Source organism: Myotis yumanensis, unplaced genomic scaffold (assembly GCF_028538775.1).
Source record: "Myotis yumanensis isolate MYYU_CA2020_CCGP unplaced genomic scaffold, mMyoYum1.0.hap1 SCAF_10, whole genome shotgun sequence".
Taxonomy (NCBI): domain Eukaryota; kingdom Metazoa; phylum Chordata; class Mammalia; order Chiroptera; family Vespertilionidae; genus Myotis; species Myotis yumanensis.
The window spans coordinates 56,799,389-56,825,647 of NW_027223761.1; the positions used below are offsets into that span (position 1 = coordinate 56,799,389).

Below are 26,259 nucleotides of genomic sequence, written 5' to 3' on the forward strand. Positions count from 1 at the left end.
ATATTAATATAATACTAGAGGCCTGGTGCACAGATTCATGTACCGGTGGGGTCCCTTGGCCTGGCCTGCAGGGATCAGGCTGAAACCAGCTCTCTGACATCCCCCAAGGGGTCCTGGATTTCGAGAGGGCACAGGCCAGGCCGAGGGACCCCACCAGTGCAGGATTGGGGCCGGGGAAGGACTGCAGAAGGGCTCCAGGGTGTGTCCAGCCTGTCTCATCCAGTCCTGATCAGCCAGACCCCAGCAGGAAGCTAACCTATCGGGTCAGAACATCTGCCTCCTGGTGGTCAGTGCGTGTCATAGCAACTGGTTGAATGGTTGAAGGAAGGGTCAGACACTTAGCATATTAGGCTTTTATTATATAGGATAACTATGTTCCCAGTTTATGTCAAATAAGGAGCCACTCCGTGTTCTTGTTTCAATTCTGGCACTGTAATCAAGTATCCTTTTCATGGTCTGATAGTGCCACATTTTTTGCTTGTTTGTGCTTTTTGCTGGTGATTTCATAGTTTAAACTGGCCCCCAAGTGCAACAAGGCTGTGATTTGCATTATGAAGAGCATACATGTGTTGGAGGTGGTTCTATAACAGGTGATCTGAGGCACGTAAGAATCTAATTGAGAGCAATGGCTCAGTATTTACTAATTCAGTGTGTGACATCTTTATAGAACAAAACGAGGGAGAGAGAGAGAGAGAGAGAGAGAGAGAGAATCACTTCTTATGTTCATAAAATCTACCTATAAGCCTACCATAAAGACACTTGGTTCTGCAGTATGTACTTTGATGAATAGCTACAGTGACCATGACTGTACACATACATTGACCTGTGGCTGGGCAGGGCCAGTGTCTGGGTGACTTCCCTAAACCCTGAGACAAAGGAAAACTCCAAACCAAAGATAGTAGGAGCTGAATGAGAAACAGACAGAAGCAAAGCCTGGGTTAATCCAAAGACCCAAATAAATAGGCCGTGCTAAGTGTAGCATAGGACCTGGGAGTTCTTAGGTCTATAGCTGGGCTTGAAAAAACAGGAAGAACAAACAAAAAACATGCCTGAGAGGCCTGACAAAGGTTCCAGGTTAAAGCGTTTACTAATCACAGTATGCCTTCAGAGAATGGCTATGGCGCCCTGCTGCCTGCTGATCCAATTTGGAGCAGAGCAGCCTTATATTGTTTTCATCTGCTTTGGGAGACCAAAATTTGTTGTTTTCCCCTCCTTCTAAGTATCCCATTAGAGCAGTGGTTCTCAACCTTGGCTGTACATTAGAATCACCTGGGAATCTTTTTAAAATCCTGATTTCTGGGCCTCACCCTCCGGAAATTCTGTTTCTTTGTTATGGGTTGAGGCCACAACATTAGTAACAAAGAAACAGAATTTCCGGAGGATGAGGCCCAGAAATCAGGATTTTAAAGATTCCCAGGTGATTCTAATGTGCAGCCAAGGTTGAGAACCACTGCATTAGAGATTTAAAATAAATAATTAACCATTTCTCACCACCACCACAAAAGAAACTCAAGGCAAATAGACAGGTATTTAAAAAACTTGAAATCTGAATGTTGATTAATCCAAACCTCCCAACAAAATTGTTTGTCAAACGAACCTGAAATTTAATTTCAGGAATCACCTTGTCAAAATGCAGGCAAGGTTTGAAAAATCTGTCATAATTAACAGTCACTTTAAGTCAAAAAGTACTTGTCACAATACCTTGGGTCTGTATTTGAAATGCAAAACCAAGTTTTGGGTGTTTTTTGAAAAAACTATTTTATTATGTATCTGTTTGTTTTTTCAACATCATTTTTTTAAATCGTCACCTGAGGGTATTTTTCCATTGATTTTTAGAGAGAATAGAAGAGAAAGGAAAAGAGAGAGAGAAATATCATCGATGTGAAAGAAACATTGCCTGGCTGCCTCCTGCACTCGCCCTGGAGCCTGCAATGGAGGCAGTGTGCCCTTGACCGGAACCAAACCTGGGACCCTTCAGTCCGCAGGCCGATGCTCTATCCACTGTGCCAAACTGGCCCGGGCTTGGGTGTTTGTTTACATCTCCCAGTTGATGACACATTTACCAGCAAGCTGCAAAGAGGGCCTCTGCAACACAAGCCACTTAAAAAGATTTCTTGCAGGTTTCATTGCCCAATAAAATGTCTGATGAGAAACTTTTACTGTCATACATTTTCATATTTTTGAGCTGTGGAAAGCATTCCTGACAGCCGGGTAATCAATATGAATTACAGGAACTTTGAGTCTTCAGATTGATATATTGCCCTTGATTTGTGCAACCCCCCAAAACATTTTTCCCAATTATCTTTTGTGTTCTTCCCACACTGGCTGCTGCTGCTGAGTATTTTTACAACACTAATGCTATTAAAGCATGCACTCAGGACCCCACTGTGACACAAAGCAAATAATGCACAGAGGCAATAAATGCAAGCTCATAACTGTTAATATTGCCTTTCAAATGCATTTGAACTTGACCTGTTGAAATGTCCATTAGAGAACGCACGACAGCTTTGCAAACGACGGGAGGCAAGACACCATCTCAGGAAAGCAGATTCTTTGGAAATAAATCACTTGAAGGACTGCAGTGTGGTAGGAACTGATTGAGAGCAATGCAGAACCAGATAGTGAAGTAACCTGCTTAAACCCTATAAGCAAGTCACCACTTCTAAAAGCCCTATAAATTAAAGCACTGCGGCATGATTTGACCTATGAATGATTTTTAGATTAAACAATAAATAATAAGTTAATATAAAGAACATAGATTTAGAAACAATGCCACGATGTCTTTTACTCTAAAGGAAATACCTTTTCATCCTGCTGATGCAAGAAGGCTTTTCAATTTTGTATACCTTATTAGGTTTATCCTAGGAACTAAAAGTGACCACAATCATGTATGCTGAAGCATTTGCATTCATCCTGTTCACTATCAAATTATAGGTTTACAGCCAACACAGAAACACAAAATGGAATGATCTTTGAGAAAATTCCAGTTTATATTTTTTTCTTAAAAAAAAAAAACTTGTATTGATTTCAGAGAGGAAGAGAAAGGGAGAGAGAGATAGAATTGGCTGCCTCCTGCACGCCCCCAATTGGAGAAAGAGCCCACAACCTGGGCATGTGTCCTGACCGGGAAATGAACCCGGAACCTCTTGGTCCATGGGACAACGTTCACCCCATGGAGCCACACCAGCTGGTCTGGTCTATATTTTTCAGATGGTACTGAAACACAGGTCTCTAGGACAGAACATATGGCAAACTGCTCATATCCCGCCTATGTAAATGTCAGACAAAACAGTTGCTCTACTATTATTCTTTACTTGTGTAATTCACAGATTTAAAAAAAGGGAGATGGTGATATATTGAAAAAAAACACAGTAAACAAAATCCCTTAAGCAGGAGTTACTACATGCATGTAAATATTTATAATATATTCAATGTTTAGGTAAAATTGAAAACTTTTAATGATCAAGTATAAAAACTCAACATTTGGACTTCATAATGAATATACTGTATTTTATTAGTTTTCTGTGCAGAAAATATGTATAATTGGCATCATAAAACTGTATAAATATTTTGATGTTTTAATGGACACAATTAGGAATTTTGAGAAGACCAAAAAGCAAACCAAAATCCCAAATTCAGGGTATTAAATTTAAAGATTAGAATTATTTAATTCCCAATGATAAATACAGTTGAAAATTATAAGAGTGTTGACATGCTTGGAATTTAGACCACTTTCAAAATTTTTCAAAATAACATTTTTTTAAAAAATTACTTGTTAAATGTCTTCACATGAAAGTCTAGTGTAATCATTTAGTCTTTCATTAGGATCAAAACAAGAGTAATTCAAAACACAAGCAAAACAACAACACATTCATTCCCCAAACCCTGGAGAAAATTCTTGATTAGTACAGCCAAAGGTGCACAATTAGTTTACAATAAAGGACATTTTAAAGTATATTTGTCTAACCTGTATTTGTTTAGCTTTTACACTGTGCTGTGAGCCAAAAAGAACGAAGGTTTTCTACAGAGAATGACTTACAACAATACAATTACATATAAAAATAAACATACTTTTTCTAGTTCTTCACAAGTACTGGACCTGAGCGCTGGCTTCCTCTCCAGCACTGTGTGCACTCAATTCCGTTCAGCCAGACAGGAATCAACTGCACACCTGGGTGGCAGAGTGTCTCCCATTGTGATAGAGGACCACAGGTCTTCCCATTGCAAACCTGCCATGATTGAATGCTTATTATGAATGTTGGAAAGTGTCATTTCACATTATTGCAGAATGTCTTTTTCATTCAGGCAATTTTTCTTCCAATCCATGGCAAACACTTTCTCTCTCTTTCTCTCTCTCTCTCTCTCCCTCTCTTGTTCTCCGACACACACATGTAATTTAAACATAAGTATCTACAAAATAATGTGAGCTTGGATGAAAATACATAATGTAAAGTATCTTTGGAAACAGTAAGAAAAATATGAAATTCTTTTTTTCCATCTAGGAAAAAGATAGCTTCCATGCAGTGCTTTTGTCTTTTCTATAATTATTTCTAGTTCTACAATATAGGCCTTCGTCTTAACTCAGTAGGCTGTCTCATAAACAGCTGCTTTTTACTCCATTAAACTTTAAATAAGGGGGGTAAGTTATATTGCCTTCCAGCAATTCCTAGCTCAGTTCTCATAGATCAATACAGCTAACTCTAGCCACATTGGGCCTGACCAAAACCAGTGTAAGAGGAATTCAGAAGGCAGTTACACTGGACAGAACAGGCAACTTTGTTTATCAGAACCTCAGAACAGATCAGTGGTACTGATTTGTTTGTGGGCGCTTCTCTATTTGCCCAGAAAACAATTAACTACTAAATAAGTTACAATGGACTGTGACTCATAAACACCTGTGTTTTCACTTTTACATAACTTTTTACTTTTACGGTGTTTTCAAAAACCCACTTAAGATTTATTTTACCTGGGAAACTTCTTTCTCATCACTCCTTTCCTCCTCTCCTCCACATTCTTGCCCTACCACCTCCACGTAAGTTAGGCAGAGCTTGATAGCATTCGCCTTTTTATGCACGTGGTCTAATGCTTTGCAGGGGTGAAGGTTGCAAGTCTGATCTCTAACCCGGGATCCTGTTCACGCCACACACTGGAGGGCAGCTGGATAAAATGACGACACTGGTAACCTGCCCCCAACCATTCCCACATTTCAAAGTGATTTTTACTTCTCCCATCTCTGAATTTTAACCTAATTTTATGGAATAGAGAAGAAAATAAAGACACTTTCCCGCTCTGGCCATTTGGTAAGCAGATAACGGTCACCTTTAATAAACGTAATTACATCTGGTGGGCACCCAGGTATGTGGTTAAAGATGCCACGCTGACTCAACAGCTGGTCTTTTCCTGAACCGGAGAGTCCCTGAGACTCTGGAGAATTAACCATGCATCACGTCAAAACACAGAGCAGGGAGTGCAACCCAGGTCACATTCCAATATATATATATGTGCGGCAAGGTATTTTACATTCCTTTAGGGCTCCGCTGGAGACGAAAGCCTGGAAGATTTAACTGCTGTCTCCCTGGCCAATGTGCTGGCTGCCATATATTTTTTAGCAGGCAAGCCCGGCTCTCGTTTGATGCATTGTGGAGATCTCTCACCACTACAATAAAATATACAGCCATCCTAAATCGATAACGAGGCTCCCATGAATGTGCTGATACAGATGAACAGACACCCTGTTATGATACAACAGAGAGAATATCTGTTTCTCAGTGTCTGCATTATTAAGAAGGTTTCATCCCCTGGGTGGACGGAGAAGAGCGGAAAAGAATCTGACCTTGCCATGACAGTGTTCATGGGTGGCGTGGGGAGCGGAACGGGTGCACGGCAGCCTCCGCTCCTTTATTGCCACATATATTAGAGCGGTTTTGTAGTGCTGCTTCTCATCAGAAGGTCAGGTTGCCTCTAGGTCAACCAGCAGCTCATCAAGGCTCAATCTTCTCAAAGAAGATTGTAATTCTGATGAAAGCTTCTCCTGTAATTCTCGTGGCAAAGAAAACGGGAAAGGCTCTCTAAAAACAAACCAAGGGCCGTGTTGTTTTACATTTCCCCAAACCAGAGGAATAGCCAGTCTTGTCACACATATGAGCATCTATTAAATTATGAAAAGAAAAGCATTATCATGTTCTGATGTATTAAAATAATTTTTCTGTCTTTGAGTCCCCTTTTCCCTCCTAGTTTTGCCCCTATGAGACATTTCTTATCTTTACCAGTTCTTAAGTTGTATTTTAACTCTCTGCATTAAGATTAGGAGTGATTTTGCTATAACGTGAAATAAACGTAGAAATCTATGTTTAGATTCTATAAACAAAAATTAAAGTTTTGTATAAGGAAAAATAAAAATCTGTATGTTCACATTAAAAAAATTACTGGTCTCTATTCTAAAGCAACATTATTTAACTCTGATAATTTCAACTCATTCACGTGGCCTTTTTCCTGTTCTCTCTTATTGGACCCTTTGCTAAGTATCAAAATTCTACTGTGTCTTTTCTTTGGAAAACTTTATCTAGCTAGCCTTGGAACTCTGTCTTCTGAGAATACTACAGAATGGAATAAAGCTGCTGGGGTAATGGAGGGGAGATGTAGACAGAAGGAATCAGTGAATTCTCACTGTCCGGGGTGGTTGAAGTAAACGCAGATCTCATTATGCTTGGTATCATTTATTTCCTGTCTCACTAGTTTACAAAAAGATGGTTCTTTTCTCCTGAATAAGAAGCATGATATGGTCCTGTGAGTAGAGAACAATAGTCATCTGTTTCAATAACAACAGTTCCCTAGGGGGTTAGAAAGTTGGTGAAGTTATGACTTTTGTCTATGAACCTAAATTTAAAAATGGCAATATTAACATTTCCCAGAAACTATATACTATTACAAATTTCCAATACAGAGTCCCAAAGAACAAAATCTTTTTAGCACAATTGTCCTGTTTTAAAACTAATATAGGAAAATAGATTTTAGTAGGAAAAGACATGACTAATGAATTTAGAATCAGAAGATATATTGGGAAGAAGAGTGTGATTTTCTGCTATGAATCTGGAATTAACATTCACTACCTATTTTCCAGCTAGCGCTAGAGTTTACAGGGAGATTCAAACTAACAGTACTACCGGTGTCTTATCAGATGCAATATTTCATGGGGCAGGGAAAAGAGCCTTTCAGTAGCAGAGATTACGAAAGCTGAGCTCCAGGTGACTGTGACAAACTCAGTGGGTGACTTGAAGCAAGTTACCATCTTCCTTTGGGCCTTAGTTTCATCAACTACAAAATAACAGTCCTCCTAACTTCAGCATTTATGTTTCTATAATATGACTGGATATGCAAGTGTTCTAGATAGCATAAGAAAAGGGAACTGTGCCATGAGTAGCCATTGAAAATGTGTCTTATTGGCTTGCTAGAAAAATCACTGTTCAGCTGAGTTAATCACCCTTAAGGAAAATAAAGTTTACCTGCTTTTTTTTCTTTTCAATATAATGAACATCCTTTAGCATCAGCATCATCTATTGATGACAATGGTGGCCCATTTGTGTCTAGCCAGCCTCTTTAACAATGCCTTATAAATCAATTACTTGCTTTGAATGCTCCAAGTAAACACTAGTGTTTTGTTTTGTGTGTGTTTTTTTTTCGGGGGGGGGGGCGGTTTTAAATAACATGGAGTTATTTAAAATATATGGAGTAAATCAATTCAGACTATGCTTTGTCTACATTGCTTTTATTTCTTTGTTTTAAGAGCTTGTACAATCAGTCACCCAACTAGCATTTAAAGTCATGATATGAAAAAACTATCAATCACTTCACATTTAACCTGAAATTTAAAAAAAAATAAATAAAAAAAAACTAAGGCCCAAATTTATGTGTGTGTATGAATTTATTTTTATTTTATTATTATTATTCATATGTAAAATCAAAGCCTTACCTTGCATAAAGCAAGAGACCCAAGAAGATTAAATAACAGTGGAAGAGCCCAAAGATGTTACTCAGTGGTTGAGCATAGACCCAGGAACCAGGAGTCACAGTTCAATTCCATGGTCAGGGTGGGCTGAGAGCTCATCCCCAGTGTGTGTGTGTGTGTGTGGGGGGGGGGGGGTGGAGGAGGGGGGCGGTTTACGCAGGAGGCAGCCAATCGATGATTCTCTCTCAGCATTGATGTTTCTATCTTTCTCCCTCTCCCTTCCTTTCTGAAATCAATAAAAACATATTTTAAAAAATTATATTGGGTTCTCTGTCCAGAGTTAATTTCTTAGTATAGTCCATAAAAATTGATAGTTACTTCCAAAAAAAGAAATCAAAGAAAACATAGGTAGAGTTTTAAAATACCTATAATGATGATAATTTTGTTCAGAGGTTTTTAAACAGGGGTCCTGGCTTTTGGAGACTGTGGGCCCCCAAGATTGTCTGTATATTTTGTATGTATGTCAGAATATTTCTTTTCACTCAAGGCCTCAAAAAGATACATTATCTAAAAAAGATTAATTGACTACTGATCTAGTCCAAATGAGAAGTCCCAGAGTGAGAAGCGATTTGCCATCGTCACACCATTAGCCAGTGAAATTGCAAGTCCCAGAACACAAATCCCTATGACTATTCATGCTGATTTGCACTCAAATAAATGATGTTTCTAAAACTTGCATTATCTGGTGAAGAAACTCTGCCTCCTTTATTTGTTGGGAAGATAGATAAAGTAAATTTATAGAGATTTTGAGGATACCATTTCAATTTTAACATTTATTGCCACTAAACTTACTGTTTTAAGACCTGTGTGACAATAATGAGCTAGAGAGAAAGGCCCCCTCAAAACAAAACATAAATAACTCTTCTACAGGCATTCCTGTCTATAGAAGCAAAAATTACCTACGTTAACACAACATTTGAACATCACCTGGAATTTAAAATAGGCAAAAAGGCTCATCTAGAATAGCAGACCTACTCACTCCAAAAGATTACTTCTTCTTCTGAAAAATCTTCCACCTGTTTTAGTGAAATTAGGTGTATTAATTAATCACTTCAATAAATTATGATCAGTAAAGAGTCAGTATTGCACATCAAGCCTGTACTAAATTTCTTTTTAATGGTTCTTTCTGTTATGTGTTTTTATGAAAATTATTAACTTAGAAAGTGTTGCCAAGATGCACTGTTTATTAACTATGTCTTCAGAGCTAAATCTGCAGGAGCATTGCACATTTCCCATGTCTTTTTCTGACTCACCTTCCACAGAAGGGAGAAGAAAGAATTCCAAAGAGAGGAAGAAACATCTGTAAGTAATGTGTTTATGGGAATTCAATGCTGGATGGTTTAACATGCTTGTTTGTTATTGGTGAATCAGAGCAAAAAAAAAATGACAGTAGCATCTATCAACTTATATTATGCAAAATTTTAACGAAGGCAAGAGAAGTTATGCTGCTGATTTCAGCAATGTGCTATATTTGATAGCAACTGATAAAGGATGACAAAACAAAATCACTGAACTGTAAAAATGCCTTAATTCTTAAGGTAGTGAAGTGACTCTTCCTGTGAGCCAGTATAATGGCCAGGGAACGTGAACTGATAGGATCACACAGAGTAAGCCTAACAATGACTTAAAACCCAATAATTCCCTATTGAGACCCAGAATACCAGGTGGTGCAGCAATAATGTTGCTTGATTCTGAACTTGAATTTGAGTAACTAATGAAATTTTTTATCTTGTGTAGGAAGTAGAATTCAGATTTCCTATTAGGGATGTGACTACACTTTTAATATCTTCAACATAACCAATGTGTGACAAAAGAGAGATCTTGTATCTATCTCAATGACCACTGACAGACATGATGCCCTTTGGTCTCAAAGTGCAAATAAACAAAGTACCTTAAGAGGTTGAAGCCTGGTGGGTGTGGCTCAGTGGTTGAGCATCAACCCAGGAACCAAGAGGTCACCAGTTTGATTCCCGGTTAGGACACACGCCCAGGTTGCAGGCTCAATCCCCAGTAGGGGGCATGCAGGAGGCAGCCAATCAATGATGATGTTCCTCTCTCAACAATGTTTCTATCTCTCTATCCCTCTTTCTCTAAAAATCAATAAAAATGTATTTTTAAAAAGAGATTGAAAACTAAGACAAACTATGCTGTGGGAAAAGTAAATAAAAATAGTAGAGATCACAATGCTGAAAAGGGAAAAAAAACTTATTAGGTCTATATCCCTTTATAACTTATAGTAATAATATTTCCTCATTACTATGCAACAGTGATTAAATAAATTGAGGATAATATGACTGATTAAATAATTATGCCTAATGCATGCCAAGGGAGGGAAGATTTCCCTAGACAGAGGGGGGATATAAAAATAGATACAACATCTGTAAAAGATTCATTCAGCATAAAGTCTAAAGACATCAAGTAGAGTTATTAGCTCAGTAGTGAGGAAAATTAGATATTGACACAAAGTACCCGTATCAATAGTCTTATGCTAAATCTTCAAACATCTAATATATTTGCATGGAGTTTTTCTAAATCAAAGCCACTCTGTTATTAGGTGAAAAATGTAATCTGAGTTTCAATGAATTTTTAAATTTTGTTCAATCTTCCATTTGTTCAACCAAAAACAATTTAAAGAGGACCAAGGCTATCAGCCTCACAGTGAGAAAGTGTAGCTCCTCACTAGGGAGCTCTTGAATTGGTCATAAAAATCAACAGCGGGCATCTGATAGTTTTAACTCACTTGAAAAGTGAATCATCACATCAGATATTCTTCAGAGCCTCTTTGGTGTACTATGACCTGTCATCTTGCCTCATTCTCTGCATTTCCATTTTAAATAATCATAAATAAGAAAGCCTGGCTACTCTTTGGCAGAGGATAGCTGTTTGAATTTCAAAGTGTTAGCAATTGCACTCATTCCTTCTTTAAATCCCAGGTTTTCAGCTGAAAGATTCTTTATTGTATTCAAATCTTGTCCCATACGAGTTGTTTCGGTTACTCAGTTTACGAAGAGTCTTAGAAATTGATCGGGGTCCACAGCAAAACACACCGACTGTTTTCCTGGGAAGGAAGAGGGAGAAAAAGGAAAATCAGTTGGAAAATTTGGCAGAACATAACAAGAAGTATGCTTTATGAGCATGTGCACGGTATTAACAAAGTTAATTTCCTGCTGCTAGGCCTACTAAAAGCAATTTTTTTTAGTTATTTCCAAATGTAGATGATCACCAGGAAGATATTTTATTTACCTCATGCTTTCCATACTAGAATTCAGGTTAAATTCAAAGAATATAACTATGAGCACATATTTGCTTATTATTAGAGCGTGAGCAGTCTGCCTTAGCCTTTTCATTACACGCCACTGGTGAGGACAGAAACTATACCAACAGCAGTAGTTGATGAATGTTCTTCCACACTAGATCATGTCAATGTTCTTTTACAGTTGTTTTATATATATTTTTCCTAAAGGTTCCATGAATTTGCATGGGCAGTGATGAATTTGAGAAGAGAAAGAAAAGGCATTACTGATTTGAAAGGATAATTTTAAGTGACTAATTTATATCTACATTGAAATAAAAAAACATCAATCTGGATACATTTTCTTTTTCATTTATGCACTGCAATAATTATAACAAATGCCAAGCAGCTTTTATTATTTGCTAACATAAAATTTTAGTAGATAAATTATACACATCCCTAACAAATAGTCTAAATAAATCCCAGAAAATGACAAATATTTCACAATAATCTTCTTCCATATTTGTTGACTTGCTGGAATTCTTCCTAGGACATGATTAACAATTCATATATCTTAGACAAATACAGTATGTCCTCACTGTCTGAAAATAATTGGTGCTGAAAAGAAAACAGTGAATTCATTTAAATGGGTACAAAAATTTATAACAAATACTGAAAAATGATTTTATTAAAAGTTTTCATCTTGAAAAATAAATCAAAGAACTATGAAAATTAAACTTTCCCTTGCAGTTATGATTGAATAATGGGGACTAGATTTACCCTACGGGATTAAAAACCTAGGGAAAAAAAGATATATGAAAAAAGTATTTGCAGAAACTGGACAATAGGTAGAAAAGAACAGTGAACTCCGAGAAAGAGAAAAAAGCAATGGGATCCAATAACGGTCTCTGCTTATTGCCTGGAGGCAAGCTACTGGCTGCAGCACTGATTAGTGGTCTCTCTGAGTTCAGGAGGCAAACAACAACATTTGTGCAGGCCAAATTAGCTAGAATGTAGAGAAGAACATGGAAGGGAAGAGATATCTACAGAAGAAGCTCTGGAGATCTATAGAGGATTATCTTTTAAGTGTTGGGTTCAATACTGTTTTGCTCATGTCTGAGAAAAAAAATCACATGAATCCCAGGAAAGAACTACCAGGAAGCAGTATGTCAAGCGCAATCCAGAATTTACACAAGCTTGAGAATAATTCATATACCCATAAGCCAGAATGGAAAGATCTATATACAATACATGAGCAATGGGTAGCGTTCTAGAAAGGTACCACTTTATTTGTTAAAAAAGTAGAGTGGATATTGGTAAAATCAGCCTCAGATTGCAGGCTGCTCTTGACCTATACTAACAAAGCTCAAAAGCAATCCTTGAAAAACTTAACCCAAGTAACGAAACATTCTGCCAAACACAAATCCAGCAATAGAGAAAAGAATAAATCAAAATTTGGCATTTGACATTTGAACTTCATAGTGTACAGCATCAAAAATTCAAAAATTACAAGGAATGCATAGAGCAAGAAATTATGAACTATAACTAGGAGTGTTAGGGGCTGATTTGTGCCCCATCTCAATTCATATGTTGAATCTCTAACCCACAGTAACTTAGAATGTAGCTATATTTGGAGAAAGGACTTTTATACATGTGACTAAGTTAAAACAAGGCTGTTAGAGTGGACCCTACCCAACTTGACTAGTGTCTTTATAAGAAGGGGAAATATGGATATACAAAGAGACACGAGAGGGGCACATGCATAGAAAAATGTCTATGTAAAGAGGCAATAAAAGGGTGGTCATCTGTAAGCCAAGGAGGGAGGTCTCATAGGAAATCAACCCTGCTGGCATTTCGATCTTAGACTCCCTACCCCCAGAACTGTGAGAAGATAAATTTCTACTATTTAATCCATTTAGTCTTCAGGATATTGTTATGGAAACCCTAGCAAACTAATACAAGGAGAAAGGTAGGTCAATAGAAAAAGGCCCAGAATGGTAGAAATGACAGAATTATCAGACATGGTCATCAAAACAATGATGGGAATCATGCTTTATATATTTAAAGAAAAAAATCAACATGATGAGAAGAGAAATAGAAGGTTTTTTAAAGACCTACATGGAAATTGCAATGATTAAAAGCAATATTTAAAATGATACATATACTATGGGTTAACAGAAGACTAGGCGCTGAAGAAGAAAACATATATAAGCATGAAGACAGCACTAGAATCTATCAACATGGAAACATACAGAGAAAGAAATATTAAAAAAATGATAACAACAAACAAAAATACAAAGCTTCAGTGACCTATGGGACAATATCAACTAGTCTAAACTATATGTAACTGTGGTCCCAACAATGACAGAAGGAAAAAGAAAAAAAAAACATTTAAGAGTAACTGATAGCCAAACCGGTTTGGCTCAGTGGATAGAGCGTCGGCCTGCAGACTGAAAGGTCCCAGGTTCTATTCCAGTCAAGGGCATGTACCTTGGTTGCAGGCACATCCTCAGTAGGAGGTGTGCAGGAGGCAGCTGGTCGATGTTTCTCTCTCATCGATGTTTCTAACTCTCTATCCCTCTCCCTTCCTCTCTGTAAAAAGTCAATAAAATATATTTTAAAAAAAAAAGAGTACCTGATAACATTTTTTCCAAATTAAATGAAAACAAACACATTGACTCAAGAATAAGAATTTAATGAACCCCCAAGGAGAATACACAAAAAGAAAATCACATAAGGCAACTTATAGTAAAACTATGAAAGCCAGTGACAAAGAGGAAAATATACAAACAGCTAGAGGGGGGGAAAGACACATTATAAATAATTAGCAAAAGATGAAAGGTGAACTTCTTTTCACAAACTATGCAAATCAGAAGGCAACGAAGTGCTATCTTCAAAGTGCTGAAAGACAAAAGGAAATGTCACCTATTGGATAACGATCAAATTCTTTTTTTAAAAAAATTGAATTTAAAGATGTTTAATGCATTCTATTTTTGGTGGAACAAAACATAACATACATTTATTTAGCACAACCTTCTGGGGTGCACAGAGCCAAGCTGGGGAAGAAGGCTTTTCTCCTCCTCGTCCATGTCTGAGGATTGACTCATAAGCTGTTCCACTGTAACTACTCCCTGCACTAGTTGGGTACCACATTTTACATTTATTTTGTCCTTTCCGTGGCAGCATCAATTCACCATTTTCTTTCAGGTCTTTAACCATGGTCAGCCCTCCAAGCTCCCCTTTCACATACAGCTGAGAGTAGGTTGGGCAATTGGAGTATGTTTTCAATCCTTGTGGAACTTCTTCATCCTCCAATATATCAAATGGCCCGTTTTCAGTATCAGTCCTATTGAATTTGTTTGCTGCATCCACATTTAGCTTCCTGTGTGTTTCCTTGCATGGAGCATCACAGAAGCTTTATTTGTCAGGACTGTGAGCCTTGCCTCTACTTCGGGAGCTTTGAGTAAATTGTATCTAGTTCTTCAGATGCTTCCAGCTTCTTAACTATGTCAAGTCCTCCTTATGAACTCGCCAGAAACATAGAGCTGGGGAGAGGGGGGCCAATTGACGTAGGTTTGGAGGCCCTAACGAACTTCCTCATCTGAGAATATACAAGCACTCCTAAACTGGATATTGTGTTTGTTGACAATTTCCACCATCCGCTTGCTGAAACCGCACAGTGAGGCTCCTGCAGAGTCCCTTTCATAAGCATCACTCAGGCAGCAGCATGAGTTCATTTCTTTAGGCGAAGGTTGAGGTCTTCTTTGGATGCTCATGACCACTGGGTGGGAAGTTGCCCACGGGTGCATGTTGTCGAACATTTTTGGCCAATTCTGGTGCACGTGCACCATCTAATCAGTAATTTTTTTCAGAATTCTTAAAAAACAGAAATAATTTTATATTTTTTAGATAATTCAGGTAGAGCTTCCAACTTCAAAAATACTTGTAGGTGTTCTTTGGCTAAGCTGCCATCACACTATTCATCTGATCACACTGTGGAGCCCATGGTGCCCAAAAATGGACCACAGGGGGACATGGGTCAGAGGTACAGCAGCTCCTCAAACTGTTATGCTGAGATGACCTCCACCGCTGCCACTGTGGCGTCAGCCACCCAGCCACCCCACTGCTACTGCCAGACGACTCTATACCAAGCAAATTTGATATCAAACAAAAATAACTTTCAAAAGTGAAGATGGAATACAAACTTTCGAACAAAAGGTGAGATAATTCATTGCCAGCCAACCAGCACTATAAAATATATTGAAGGGAACTCTTCATAATGGAGAATAAAATCAGAGGGAAATTTGAACCTACTACACTCTCTCCCCAAATTAAGAGGATCAAAAAGGTGAATGGTGAATAAATAGAATGTATATTTTGTCCAATTTTTATGTCTTTAAAATATGATTGATGTTTAAAACAAAAGCAATAGCAACACATTTTATAAGAACAAAAGCCAAAAAGATGCAGGGATGCTGGAAGTACATGCGGTGGTGTAACAGTATCTGAAGTATACTGTGATGAGTTAATGATGTACACTGTAAACCGAAAACAATGTTTCTCCAACTTCAGCTTTATCAGAATCACCTGAGAAACTTCACAGACCACAGATAGCTGAGCCCCATCTTTAGAGCTTTAGATTCAGCAGATCTTGAATAGGGCTCAAGAATTTTCTTTTCTAACAATTCCCAGGTGAAAATGGATCCAAAGAATGCAGTTTGGAAAACAATGCCTTAGAGAAATAACTCAAGGCAAACAGACAGGTATGGGTAATATGCCACTAGAGGAGAAAAAAAAACCACACACAGAATCATAAAAAATACTCAGTCCAAAAGGAAGTACACAATGGAAAGAAAAAAAAAAGGAAAAGAAAGAACAAATCAAATAAAAGGAAACTGCTAGATTTAAACCCAATCAAAGGGAGTCAAAATACTCAAAGAGAAAAAGATGGTCTCTTCAATAAATGGTGCTGGGAAAACAGAATATTTACATGCAAAAGAATGAAACTGGACCCCTATCTTATACACTCACAAAGTTAACTCAAAAAGACTTCAAGACTTAAATGTAAGACATGAAACCATCAAAATCACAGAAAACCTACAAAAATAGCTCCTTGAAATTGGTCTAATCAATGATTTTATGGATGTGACACCAAAAATACAAACAACAGAAGCAAAAATAAACAAGTAGGACTACCTCAAATTAAAAAACTATTATACAACAGAAGAAATGATCAGCACAACGAAAAGGCAACCTATGAAATGTTCATGTCTGAATTCTGACTCATTAACCATAGCTTTAAACTAATCATTATCTTTTATGGATCCTAGCTTCTTCATTTGTAAAATAATGATGAAGGCAAGGTGACTTCAAAAGCTCCTTCACCTTCCTTAACCATATAATACTGTCACATTCATTTTCTAAATTTAAAAAGTCATGCAAGGAAGGAACCACTCTCATACACAAGTGCAAAGTAAATTAAGTATACATTGATTTGGCTTTTGCATTTTGGTAGGACAGTATTGAAATGTGCACACCCTTTGATCCAGTAATTCCATTTTAAGGATCCTAACCTATTGGAATACTCTCACATGGGTATGAGAATGTATGTGCTGTATGTGCAAAGATAATTACTGTCACATTAAAAGACAGGAGGCAACCTAAATATCCATACAGGATAGTAATGGTCATATCATCCATATTTTAAAATACTGTGGAGGTATAATGCTATAAAAATTTCATGAACAATATATGGTATATCTGAAAAAGACTAAGCTGAAGAATTATATATTATAGATTCATTCAATTGTTGTTCAAATTAACTTTTATATTTTCAATATATATTTAAATGTATATGCATTCAACATATACTCATGCACTCATATATTGTATATGTATTTATATATGTATATGTACTTATATGTAAATACATACTTTTATACATGTGTATATATCTAAGTGTATGTGGTGTGTGTGTGTGTGTGTGTGTGTGTATGCCAAGAATTGCTTAATCCAATTTAAATTTGTATTCTATATAGTTTATTATATTAATACCAACTGTTTAATATTCTGAACATTAAATTGTAGCTCAGCATATAGTATTAAACTTATTTAATTTATATCTTTCTTCTTTATCCCTATCTCTATATATTGTTTATGCAATTTATGTACACAAGGTTAACCAAAATTACACTTCTAAAATGAACCCTTCTATTTAAACAGTACCTTTTTCTAGTTAATGAACCCTTAAGATATTGATTCATTCTTTTCCAAACTATGCTACATAAAAATCCCTTACTATAATGTGTTGCCCTGGCCAGTGTGGCTCAGTTAGTGTCATCCTGTGCACTGGAAGGTTGCTGGTTCAATTCCAATCAGTGCACATGCCTAGGTTATAAGCTTGATCCCCTGTGGGCGGCATGCTGGAGGCAGCTGATAGATGCTGTTCTCTCACATTCTCTCTCTCCTCCTCCCTTCCTCTCTCTCTAAAAAAAATCATTAAAAATATATTTTTAAAAAGTAATGGATTTCAGTTGCCTGCCCAGAGCAAATACAGAAAGTGAAAGTTGTGCAGAATGTGAACAGTAGGTGGTGCACATTTGCTCATCATAAACCAACTTGAACCAGCTTGCTGTTTAAAGACAATGAAAAACCAAATAAACACACAAAATCCCTCTAAATCACGAACAGCATAACAAATACAAATTCTTAAGAAATAACGAAAGAAACCAATAATCCAAGTCTAATTCCCTGTAAATGATCCTCTATTGTTTTGGGGTTTGGTTTCAAAATGAAGCAAAAAACAAAACAAAAAAAATCAATGTTTTCAACAGTATACTATGAAAACTAATAAAAGAATGCTTCTCAGAGGTCAGTTAAATGTCAGCAAAGAGGAATGAGTCGTTGGTGGTGCACAGCAAGACCCGGGTCAGTCTGACAAGATGATCACACATAGGTGGATGATATCGGGGAAAGATGAAAAGTACTATAACCAAAACAGGGTTCACCTTTAACTGGGGCCTTCCACGTTACAAAGGATCTCTGCTTTCTAAATAATGCTTCCTTCTTCAACCCCAAACTACTTCTTCAGGGGAAGGGAATACAGAACATGGCTGGTTTCAAACATGGCAAAAATCTTAAGCACATGAGTATATATTCCTTTTTAAATTTTGCTTTTGGGGCTCCACACCATAATTGCTAAAACAAAACCTCTGAAGATGGAGCCAAATGCCATGATGAATCTGATTTTTTTCAATACCTCATGAATTGGGATTTTATTAAGTTTCTCCACCTGGCCAGTGTGGCTCAGTGATTGAGTGTTGACCTAAGAAACAGGAGGTCACAGTTCAATTCCCAGTCAGGGCACATACCCTGGTTGTGGGATTGATCCCCAGTGGGGGTCGTGCAGTAGGCAGCTGATTAATGATTCACTCTCATCATTGATGTTTCTCTCTCTCTCTCTCCATCTCTGTTCCTCTCTCTGAAATCACTAAAAAAACATTTCCTTCTCCCCAAAATCTTCATCTCATAAGCTGTCTCATTCATTTGTAATCAAATATCCTTTTTATATTTATAAAATATATATTTAAAATTATGAATGAATCAACTACACACTAATAATTATAATGATAACTAAATCCAGAAAAATAATTAACACTAGATCCTTAGGGTAATAGGAGATTTTCAAAATTAAACAATCAATTTATGCACATTATTGTTGCAGAAAATGTTTAGTTAGCAACAAACAAAATTAGTTAAAATATAAAAATATATTGAATTTTGATAAAATTTTGCAGCTTTATCAGGATAGAAACACAAGTTCAAGTAAAAAACAAAATTGTGTTTAATTTCCAACTGCTAATGAAAGCTTATTTGTGTATTTATAATATACTAGAGGCTCAGTGCATGACATTCGACATTCGTGCACTGGGGGTGGGGGGGGTTTCCCTCAGCCCGGCCTGCACCCTTTCATAGTCCAGGACCCCTGAGGGGTCCTTAGTGCTGCTGCAGAGGCAGGAGAGGCTTCTGCCACCACCATTGTGCTCGCCAGCCGTGAGCCTGGCTTCTGGCTAAGCAGTGCTTCCCCTATGGGAGTGCACTGACCACCAGGGGGCAGCTCCTGCATTGCATGTCTGTCCCCTGGAGGTCAGTGCGCATCATAGTGACCGGTCGTTCCGCTGTTGGGTTGATTTGCATGTTAGCCTTTTAGTATATAGGATGAGGTTGGTATCCAGAAACTATGATATTTAGATTCCAGTAGATATATGTTTAAAACAGTTACATTAATATAAAATACCAACATCTACAATATGTTAGAAATTACAGCCTTAGCAACTACTTAACCTTATGATGAAACTATTTCAATGGCAACTTTAAAATGTGTGAATGGGTATATAGTTTTCAAAATTCTTTTAGATTAGAAGACAAATGGGTTGTCTACTCTACGGCCTAAAGTGAATTCTTTCCTTCAATAGTAATCTCTACCGATCATAGATAGTCCGTAACGCTAAGATTCTTTACAGTTATAGCTCCCAAGAAAAATAATTTTGTTTAAAAATATTCCTGACTTAGAGACTGCAAATAACAACTAAGAGCTTCAAATAATGTATTCATTCTGATAAAAAGGTACAAAAAAGTGACTTTTAAGTGCATGCATTGTTAACATATTTGTAGAGCTCCCTTGTTTGCCAACGTGATTTTGAAGCACTTTTCCCATGATCACCTGATATATGCTGTGGGAACGAACACTCATTTTAATATGGGCCTATGTACATTTAAAAGTAGGTGGAAGAGTCTAGTTCATAAATAATTTATAGACTATTTCTAAGCCAAATTTTAATTATTTGGGATGACACTTTCGTGAGGTGTTCCCTGTCTTGCTTCCTCTTTTGATAGTGATAAGTGAGTGTTTAAGTGGCTTTCTAATTTGTAAACCCATTACTAAGTCATCTTAAAAACTCCCTGTAATGACTTGGGAATATTTTAATTGGATCATTAACCACATGTCAAATTTGCTGAGGAATAGCACTTACCCTCTGTTACATTTTGCTATTTCATCAAACAGGAGTTTCCACTGAGGACGTCCAATATAAAGTCTTGAATTCAGCGCTTGATATTTTTCTCCAATTATTTTCTGCCACAAAGAAAGCATTACATTTTATATGACACAGAGTTGGCAAACTGCCCATTTCATTTCTCTAACCTCATTTCTGCTGGTGCTGTGGCTTCCTACCAAATTGCTGTGATCTAAAGAATATAAGTGGCAAATGGCAACCATGCCACTTATGAAGTACAGTAAGTTAGAACATCATTTCCTTCCTGTTTTCCTTTAAAATCCGTTCTCTTCCTGAATGCCATTATTACAAATGGCTGATTTGCTTCATTTTTAAACAACTGCAATGTTGAAGAATGCATTCTAATTGCCTACTTTCAAAAAGGGCCTCAGCACATAAATTTTATTGAACTGTTTTTGCACTACAAATACAGTTGTCATATTCGGCACATTAGATAGGTAAAATACTACAAACTGTAATCATAAATTTGGGGAAATGATCTTAGACAAGACAACCTAAGATAGAAGAGCTCCAAATCTCGGGTCTATTAACAAATAACTCATATAAACTGGTTTTTGCAATGAACAGAATATGAGATCTGAAGAATCAGAGTGAAGTGAGAATAGAGGAACAAGTGTCTGAGTCCCAGGCAGACAAACTGAGAACCAAATGCGATGTATACTCTATACCTACATTAGAGCAATACCATGAAGATAATGATATCGACTTGCTTCACGAGAGCAGTAAAATAAAATATATTTACATACCAAGTAGGGAAGAACTCTGACTAAAAAAAATAGGGTGAAATTAGTTTTGAAGTAACTGACAAGCATTCATAATTTGTATTCAAAATACTACAAAAAATGTATGATAGAAAATACTAAAATAAAGCGTGTGAAAGCAGTCATGCCCCGATTTACACAATTGTGCAGCCCTTCATGGTGTATGTAAACATCAATTTCTTCATCTATAATATGGGATAGCAATATCTCCTACCTCTTGAATCTGCTGGAATTCCATGACTGTGTACATGATTGCTTAGCACAGTGTCTCACACAGTGAATAAATAATGTGATTGCTACTGCTATTCTTTTTAGTTTCCCTTGAAAGGAAATAAAACTTTTTTGTGTATGATCTTATTTTTTTCCCCCCACAAAACCTCCTCTTCATGCATACAGTCACAAGACTGTTCAGTTATGATCTGGCATCTATAGGTAAAGAACTTGAGGCAATCGTGAAGAGGAGAGAGATGAAATACTCGTAAGGTCTGCTCTATCTCCCTGTGAGGTGGACAAAACAATCTCCCAAAAAACAAACAAAATAAAAATAGCAAAATATAGGGTACCCCCCCCAAAAAAAGTATACATATTTTAACAGCTGGTAGCTCGCTTTTGAAAATGTAATGTATTTTAATAAATACTGCCTTTATAATTACTCAAAGTGTGTACATACATTTTGGGGGACGCCCTATATGTTTAACTCTAAGGACAAGCCATGAGTTTTCTGGACACATTCCAAGAGGCCTTCCTGTGGGAAACTTCTTCAGACCACCTGCAGAAATGTTCTCCCTGCACAGCCCTGCAGTAAACCTCCTATTACCGAGAGACTCGTTTCATTTACAGTAACATCCAGCCACATACCTGCATCCCATCTGTTTGACTGAGGTGCAGCTGGATGTTGACATAGTCAGGTCTGTTCTCTTGCCAAAGCTGAGAGGACATAAAAATAAGCAGACATTAAAATTATTTCTGTAGACGTAGACTTCCTCCTATTCTAACACATGGGATTCTAGAATTTGTTAAAATGTATCTTGTCTAATCACAGTCAATATCTACAAGCAAATACATATAAAACTGCATACATATACAGGGGTGGGCAAAAGTAGTTTACAGTTGTTCCTACGGAAAAATACATGAAGGTTTTCATTATTACAATAGCTTCATTAACTTGTGTTTTACATACTCACAACTGTAGATCCACTTTTGCCCACCCCTTGTGTAGTGTGAAAGCAATGATTTAAAACAAACTTATATACTGGGACTCAAAGTAGATATTCTAGGAATGCAAAAGAAGTCATTTTGCTGATAGGGAGTGATTAAGTAGGGCTTCATCACCCCTCTGGCACCCTTTACAATCTTAAGGGCATGCAAGAAGTAACTGAGAGACTTCTATTGCCATGACTACCTGGCCCAGAGCTTTCTAGAAAGTTACTTAACTTTTTTAGGCTTCAGCTTCGTCATCAGGACAATTATACGGTTGAAGGACATTATTTCACAGATGGCAACTCTGAATTATAAAATCCTAATAAAAACATATTTTACCTTATAAGTGATGAGATGCTTATCAACACCCATAATACTTTGTTTTCCTTTGCATTTATTTATTTATTTACTTATTTACTTATTTATAAATATATTTTTATTGATTTCAGAGAGAAAGGGAGAGGGAGAGAGAGAGAGAGAAACATTAATGATGATAGAGAATCATTGTTTGGCTGCCTCCTAATATTTGACAAAGGAGGCAAAAACATACAGTGGAGTTAATCCAGTCTCTTTAATATATGGTGTTGGGAAAGTTGAACAGATACATGCAAAAAAAATGAAACTAGGCCACCATAATACTTTTATAATATAATCTCTAGTAATATCCCATCCAATAGCTGCCTCAAGTTATATCCAAATGCTAAATTCTTTTTAAGGCCCTTTCTGAACTGAATCAGGATTCATGGATTTTAACTGAGAAGAAACTGAGGGTTTTCCAAGTCCAGTAATGGGTAGCATCTCACAAAATACATGTTTTGTGCTGATTCTTATCTTAAACTAGAGGCCTGGTGCACAAAAAATTGTGTGCACTCGGGGGGGTTCCTCAGCCTGGCCTATGCCCTCTTGCAGTGTGGGACCCCTTGGAGGATGTCCACCCCAGTGGGGGCCCTCACCCCATGGAGGTTGGGCCAGCCTGGATGAGGGGCTGATGGCTGATTTCAGGCTGGCCACACCCCCTTTAGGGTGGGGGGTCCCCACTGGGGTGCCTGGCCAGTGTGGATGAGGGGCTGAGGGCCATTTTCAGGCTGGCCAAGCACCCTGGCGACGGAAGCTCCCAGCTTCTTTTTTTCTTCTTTTTTTTTACTCTGGGATTTATTTACCTTCTATAATTGAAACTTTATTGCCTTTAGCAGAGGCCTATGGAAAGCTTGGCTTCCTCCATCTCCAGGGGCAACCCACTCCTGTTCACTCCAGTTCCGTGGCCACGGCTAGCTGAAAGCAGGTATCTGGGGTTTATTTACCTTCTATAATTGAAACTTTGTTGCTTTCAGTGGAGCTCAGAGCTGGCCGTGGCAGGCGGGGAAGCTTGGATTCCTCCATTACTGGAGCAAGCAAGCGTCCTGCTCACTCAGCTCCATGGCTGCTGGCTGCCATCTTGGTTGGGTTAATTTGCATATAGTCGCTATGATTGGCTGGTGGGAATGGCTTAAGGCATAGTGAAGGTATGGCCAATTTGCATGTTTGTCTTTTATTCGTGTAGATGCCTACCAGGATGGTGCTCAAAGACTTCTACCTCAAAAACTGGTGTTTGTTGCCCGCAGCCCCCAGAAAGAACTATGAAGATTTGAATAATGTCCTTAATGATTTCAGTGTCTCCATTTTAACTTCTCCCTCACAGAAGATACATAATAATACATACTAAAGCAACAATTTTCTTCAAGTCCAGAGAGCAGTAAAAATAACAAATACATGGATGGACACAATCTTGTAAATGGATTAGGATTATAATATCATGCACAAAGATTATGCTTTTCATTTTTACTTCTCCTACCTGTCACTCTTCCTTATTTCCCTCACAAATAAAAAAAATAGCAGAATGTAACTCCTGAAAGGAATTTTATAGATCACTAATAGGAATGATAGCCATCATTTATTAAATACATCCCATAGATTCTTTGAATAAGCTAAATCTCACATCAGACTTCAAGTGCTGTTATCCTCATTTATACATTGAAGGCATCAATGGGGTTTATAAAAGTCAAGTGATTTACCCAAGGTCTCAGAGTCAGTATGAAGCAGAGCCAGTGTCCCATTTTATTTTATCTTTTTTGTTGTTAATCCTCACCTGAGGATTTTTTCCACTGATTTTTTTAAAGAGAGAGAACGAAAGGGGGAGGGAGAGAGAGAGAGAGAGAGAGAGAGAGAGAGAGAGAGAGAGAGAGAGACATCGATGTGACATTGACTGGTTGTCTCCTGCACATGCCCCAACACAGGTGGCTGGGATTCAGCCTGCAACCTACATATGTGCCATTGACCAGAATGGAACCCAAGATCCTTCAGTTCCCAGGCTGGCTCTGTAACCACTGAGCAAAACAGGCTAGGACCACTGTCCCATTTTAAATGGAACTCCAAATGCCTGATGTAGCCCTGCTTCCTTTTTTATTTCCCCAGTGTGATCTATAGAAGTGAAGAGATGTGAAGCGAGGCATGTAGTTATTGGCAGAGTTGGTATCAGATCACCTGACATCTAGCCCTGCACTCATTTCTAAACTCACCAGGTTGGACAATCCAGTCAAGCAAAAGAGCCACTTAAGGTGCAGCTTTTGTAATCATTTCAGATAGTCTGACACTAAGACTGAGCGGCTAGGGCAGCTAGATAATTATGTTCGAGGCATTCTAGAATGATGCATAAGAACTCACAGTTGGAAGATTGATATTATTATTTTTAGGTTAAAATATCTAATTTAATTTTCAAGTTAAAAATACCCTTGCAACCCAGTCAGTGTTGCTCAGTGATTGAGCATCAACCTATGAACCAGGAGGTCATGGTTGGATTCCTGGTCAGGGCATATGCCTGGGTTGTGGACTTGATCCCCAGTGTGGGGTGTGCAAGAGGTAGCCGATTAATGATTCTCTCTCATCACTGATGTTGCTATCTCCCTGTCCCTCTCCTTTCCTCTCTGAAATCAATAAAAATGTATTTAAAAATACCCATTCAAATAAGTGAGAATAAAAACTTTAAAAATTGAGATTGCAATTATATTTAGTAATTAATGGCATAAGCAAAATATAGCATACCATCCAATATGTCTAAAACGTATTTGGATTAAAAATTCAACTCAGAAAGTGTGGGCTAGAATAAAATACTATTTTTTATTTTTCAATTATAGTTGGTATTCAATATTATTTTATATTAGTTTCAGGTGGCTAGATACTAATTTAAAAATGATATATGCATCCCCATGTTCATGTTAGCATTATTTACAATAGCCAAGATATAGAAAAAACCTAACTGCTCATCAATAGAGAACTGGGTAAAGAAAATGTGGTATATACTATAGGCCAGCCATGGGCAAACTACGGCCCATGGGCCGGATCTGGCCTGTTTGAAATGAATAAAACTAAAAAAAAAAAAAGACCGTACCCTTTTATGTAATGATGTTTACTTTGAATTTATATTAGTTCACACAAACACTACATCCATGCTTTTGTTCCGGCCCTCCGGTCCAGTTTAAGAACCCATTGTGGCCCTCGAGTCAAAAAGTTTGCCCACCCCTGCTATAGGCAATGGAATATTACTCAGCCATAAAAAGAATGAAAGCTTACCATTTTTGACAACATATACAGTCCTAGAGGATATTATGCTAAGTGAAATAAGTCAGAGAAAGACAAATACCATTCAATTTCACTTATATGTAGAATCTAAAGAACAAAATAAATGGACAAACAAAACTAAACAGATGCATAGGTACAGAGAAGAAACTGATGGTTGCCAGAGGGGAGGGAGTTGGTGAAAAAATTGAAGGGATTAAGAAGTACAAATTAGCCTGGCCAGTGTTGCTCAGTGATTGAGCATCGACCCATGAACCAGGAGGTCATGGTTTGATTCCCAATTAGGGCACATGCCTGGTCTGTGGGCTTGATTCCCAGTAGGGGATGTGCAAGAGGCAGCCAATCATTGATTTTTCTCTCATCATTAATGTTTCT

At 37.5% G+C, this 26,259-nt stretch overlaps 1 protein-coding gene and 1 pseudogene across 2 annotated transcripts in view; both read right to left on the reverse strand.

Annotated features, from left to right (window-relative positions):
- Positions 1-3,560: 3,560 nt before the first annotated feature.
- The window catches only part of NOX4 (NADPH oxidase 4), a 161,007-nt gene continuing 138,308 nt past the window's right edge, over positions 3,561-26,259 (reverse strand). For both annotated transcript variants that reach the window (XM_070425837.1, XM_070425838.1), the window contains 3 exons: positions 21,931-21,999; positions 20,270-20,370; positions 3,561-11,063 (listed from right to left, as the gene is read on the reverse strand). In XM_070425837.1, the coding sequence (XP_070281938.1) occupies positions 10,943-11,063; positions 20,270-20,370; positions 21,931-21,999 (291 nt within the window). In that variant the 3' untranslated portion in view covers positions 3,561-10,942. The remainder of the gene's footprint in view (positions 11,064-20,269; positions 20,371-21,930; positions 22,000-26,259) is intronic.
- On the reverse strand, positions 14,205-18,471 carry LOC139017630 (glutaredoxin-3 pseudogene; annotated as a pseudogene).